The sequence below is a fragment of the Cynoglossus semilaevis genome, chromosome 19, assembly GCF_000523025.1.
Source record: "Cynoglossus semilaevis isolate Cse_v1.0 chromosome 19, Cse_v1.0, whole genome shotgun sequence".
In the NCBI taxonomy this organism is placed as follows: domain Eukaryota; kingdom Metazoa; phylum Chordata; class Actinopteri; order Pleuronectiformes; family Cynoglossidae; genus Cynoglossus; species Cynoglossus semilaevis.
Window position 1 is genome coordinate 4,616,124 of NC_024325.1, and position 4,327 is coordinate 4,620,450.

Genomic DNA, 4,327 nt, shown 5'->3' on the forward strand with positions numbered 1-4,327 from the left:
TTGGTATATTATATACATTTACTGATGTGTTTGTTATAGAAGCATATTAAATATTTACTCGTATGTATTTTTCTATGGAGTCAATGTTTTTCCATAGCTACCGTTTTCACAGTGAAATGGATGGGGACAGTGGTGGTCAGATGTTAAGGAAGTGGACTTAGGTCAGGAAGGTATATATAACAATCATCAGTCTTTGCCTGTGTTACTACTGCTGTGTGACTACTACAACTGAGTGTTTATAGTATATTACCTGATGAAGAGCAGCACCGGTATAGCTGTGATTAGACCCATGAAGGTGGCCACCTGTGGATAAGGCAATAACTGCTTAGAAAGAGTTGTACAGTGAAGAGTGGGTGGTTGAATAGATGGACAGACAGACAGTCAGACAGATATAGATAGAGAGATAGATATAGATCTATCTATAGATTTTTAACAGATATTACAAGTATGCTGATGAACTAACCGCTGCTGATGGTGATGCAGCCCCTATGAGGAGACCAAGTGACTGGGCCACCAGTGCTGTCAACGTGGCTATGGCCACAAAGCTTAGGAAGCGATAGGCCACGGGAGGCTGTCCAGTCATCCAGTAAACAATGCTGCAGTAAATGATTGGACAAATCACCTGAAAAGATGATTGATAGCATCAGTATTCTGTAGGAACATCATGTTGTGAAGTATTAATTTACAGCACTGTTACCTGTACAAGTAGAGCAGACGCAGTTTTGGCCAAGTAGTAGGCCTCCAGACTGTACCAATTGTTGCGAATTGCCCTCAAAACGACAGACACCTCCAGAGGAACTGTGGAGCACCAGTGATGTTGATTTATTATAACTGTAACCTAAAAATGAACATGACGGCTGTGGACGACACTTACAGGTCAGGATAGTTGGGATCAGTGCAGCAAACACGAGGAAGAGCATGGAGACAAAGAGGCAACCAGTGTTGTTGAAAACCAGATTGGCATCATTTCCAGTGTTCAAATACAGAGAGCCAATCAGCAGTCCAACAAGCAGATGAGACATGAGGGGGCGATGGGTCAGAACCTTGGAAAAATAATGAGAAACATTTGATGTCAACAAAAGCAAATGAAGCAAAGCAAAGTGAGATTTATAATTTTAAGCACTTTTGTTTATCAAAACACTATTCACATATTGAATCAACAAAATTAAACAAATATTATTTTACTTCAGCAATGTCAGTGATGTCAGCATTTTCAGCAATTCGATTTTTAAGATGAATTATTAGGAAAACTGTTACTTTACCGGGTTTCTCATTATTGCAGTGAAGGTCCCTTTAAAGAATTTACTGAACTGTGTGAAGGTACTGGTGGCAAATTGGTGTTTCTCCAGAGTGGTCGTGTCCTGTAGAGAAACAAAACAAAGACAGAAATTTAAAACGTGGGCCCTCAAAAGGGTTTATATATATATATATTTGACTATATTTAGCCATTTTCATAAATGGAAACTTAGCCCAGAGCTCTAACTATCCAAATGTCTCTATACTACAGTCGGCCCAGATCAGAGTCAGCCATTTTTGATGCCCTGTGCAAGAATATGATTTGTCGCCCTCTAGTGGCTAGATTTTGTACATGCATTTACAAAGTATTTACTGGTTCAATTATATGCTCAAGTTCAATCCAAAACTATTACAGAAGTTGTGATAGATATTTTTATTCAAATCCATTCCAGAAAAAAATTATTTTTGTAAGATCAGTGAAGATTTCAATTAAAGTCATCAGTCCTATGTCTTAACAGCTATGGCATAGAAGGATAGGTTGCTAAAAAAAATAGGTGTTAGTTTAACTTACACAAGAATAAGTGTTGCTTTTTAAGCTTTTTTTGCCATCATCAGGACAACGTCCAGCCTTGGCAGCCTCAAACAGGACCTCATTCTTGTCTCCAGACTCCCCTGACACCACTTCCATAACTAGGGACAGAGAGAAGAAGCAAATAAACCATCACACTCACTGGAAAGGACACAGACATTCACACAAACTTACTGAAGTCAGCAGGGTTATGGTATGTTGGACAGTGGAGACCCAGGTTTCTCAGATAAGGAACCAGGTTAGGGACCGAGCCCTGGTACATGCACTGACCCTGACTGAGGATGTACAGCTGGGAAAACAGGAGCATAGCTTTTTGTTAGTAACACGGTATCTTTTTGAGCAGGTCCAGTAGATGTCTTACTGTGTCAAATAAATAAAACACCTTGTCGAACAGCTCAAAGATCTTAGCACTAGGCGGATGAATGGTGCAGATGATTGTACGTCCACCCTGAGCCAGAGACTTCAGGAGGGAAACCACTTGGAAACAGGCAGCACTGTCCAATCCACTTTGAGAGAAATTCAATTTAGATGTTAACACTAACAACAGAAAAAAAGGTTCACTTATTTATTTCAATTTTAGTGTTGTCCTTACCTAGTGAGGTCATCAAAGAACATCACAGGAGGACTGTTGACAAGCTCCAGGGCGATGGCAAGTTTTTTACGCTGACCGCCAGAGAGCGAGCTTGTACGTGTCTCGGCAGCCCCTAGGAGGCCCAGCGCAGTCAGAATCTCATCCACCTGAAACACACAAACACTTTTCATTTTAGGACATGGTGATAAACATGCAGTCATCTCAAAGGTTATGTGTTATCTCAAGAAGTCCAAGGTAAAATGTGCCAAACCAGAAAAAGAAATAGAGTAGAAAAGGTTGGGGGTAAATGACCAGGGTAAACTGAAAGTGTAAATTGAAAATATATAAAATGTATTTTGAGAATTTATTGAATTATTGCAGCACTAGACTGTGACTGGTTGTGTAGAACCATTTAAACTAGTACAATATCATACACATATTACAGCTCCTGTTGATTCAAATTCTGTACACCAGCTAATAATCAAAATGTAATATATTGATCCCATATTTGATTTCATACTCACAAGTTCTTTCTTGAACTCATTGCTTTCCTTCAGTTTCAGATTTGCAGACACCTAAAAGACAAGACAGCTGTCAAGACCCTTTTTCTGGCAGCAGTTTTACACCTGGTGTAGAAGATGTTGACCTCACCATCATGGCCTCCCTGGCTGTAAGGTGGGGCAGCAACATGTCATATTGCATGATGTAACTGGACATCTTCCTGAAAGACGTCACGTTCCTCGATTGTCCATTTACAAAGATCTCACCCTCCATGCCCCCCTCCCTGTTTTTCAATGCAGAGGAGAACATTACTGCACATAACTGACATGTCAAAGTACTATGATTCCTATAAAAATATACAGATGTAAATTTTGAATATGATAATAAAACTGTGTAGCACAGTTCAGCTACCATTGTTATAGAATATTCACTTCAGTGTTTATCAAAGTAATATTTTTTTTTAGATTAAAAAAATAAAAGCTGAGTAAAATCTGTTTACTGTAATCTTACTGCTATCTCACCTGTATCCTGCCAGAATATTCATGAGGGTGGATTTCCCAGAACCCGAAGGCCCCATGATGCCAATGAGCTCTCTGCTGCCAAACTTTCCTGACACTCCATTGAGAAGTGATTTGAAATCTGGAAAAAAAAATAAAAACATGGCTAATTCTATTACAATATTTTGGAAGATGGTTGGCAGCTTTACGTAGGTATAAAATACATCAACTTTGAATTTTGACTTGCTGTACCATTTCTCTTCCACCAGGGTCCGTCTTGAACGGTGTAGGAGAGGTCAACAAATTCAAGCTCAACAGCTCTGACTGAAGTCTGGTCAAGTTTCTTGGCAGCCATATTCAATACTACACAAAAAGGTCACAAGTGTCACTTGGTTCAGACACATTGATGTTGTAGTGTTATGAAAGAAAAAATAAAATGCAAACTGCAACCTGGCATCAGTAAGCACAAATCATCTTTGAGTTAAAATCTGTGAAATGAATCAGAAAAAACTATTGCCCCGTGTTCTTCCTCTGTTTGTAATGTATTTAATACAAAAGGTCACTCACACTTCACATTAAAGAACATTAATGGCATGAGAAGGAGAAAAATATAGGCACAATGTTTATATCGATATAAACAATACAAGCAAATAACATTATGGAATAATTTATTAACTAAATCATGAGCGTGAGAGAAACGTTTTTAACCTGGACCTAAAATAGTCACATTTCAGCTGCCTTCAGTTGCAGTGGGAGTTTGTTCCACCTGTGTGCAGAATCACAGCTAAATCCTGCTGCACCATTTACTCTGAGAACTCTGAGGCCTATAAAACACATGTTCTCACACATAGCAGAATTACTATTGCAACAACACATCATCGGTAGAGCAAAAATAAACTCTGTCACGCCACTCTCCAAAGGATCCATATATCA

The 4,327-nt window shown here is 39.0% G+C and overlaps 1 protein-coding gene across 2 annotated transcripts in view; it reads right to left on the reverse strand.

The window, feature by feature from the left end:
* LOC103394946 (ATP-binding cassette sub-family G member 4-like) overlaps positions 1-3,915 on the reverse strand; it is a 12,453-nt gene extending 8,538 nt beyond the window's left edge. Inside the window, exons 1-13 of one of the 2 annotated variants that reach the window (XM_008332445.3) lie at positions 3,647-3,778; positions 3,419-3,536; positions 3,048-3,180; positions 2,921-2,971; positions 2,418-2,563; positions 2,208-2,331; positions 2,000-2,114; positions 1,808-1,926; positions 1,263-1,361; positions 875-1,043; positions 698-798; positions 464-622; positions 229-303 (exon numbers count right to left, since the gene is read on the reverse strand). In XM_008332445.3, coding sequence (XP_008330667.1) covers positions 247-303; positions 464-622; positions 698-798; positions 875-1,043; positions 1,263-1,361; positions 1,808-1,926; positions 2,000-2,114; positions 2,208-2,331; positions 2,418-2,563; positions 2,921-2,971; positions 3,048-3,180; positions 3,419-3,536; positions 3,647-3,749 — 1,494 coding nt within the window. In that variant the 5' untranslated portion in view covers positions 3,750-3,778 and the 3' untranslated portion in view covers positions 229-246. Of the gene's footprint in view, positions 1-228; positions 304-463; positions 623-697; positions 799-874; positions 1,044-1,262; positions 1,362-1,807; positions 1,927-1,999; positions 2,115-2,207; positions 2,332-2,417; positions 2,564-2,920; positions 2,972-3,047; positions 3,181-3,418; positions 3,537-3,646 lie in introns of those variants that run through there. The other variant, XM_017041816.2, reaches the window with a different exon arrangement.
* Positions 3,916-4,327: the final 412 nt, after the last annotated feature.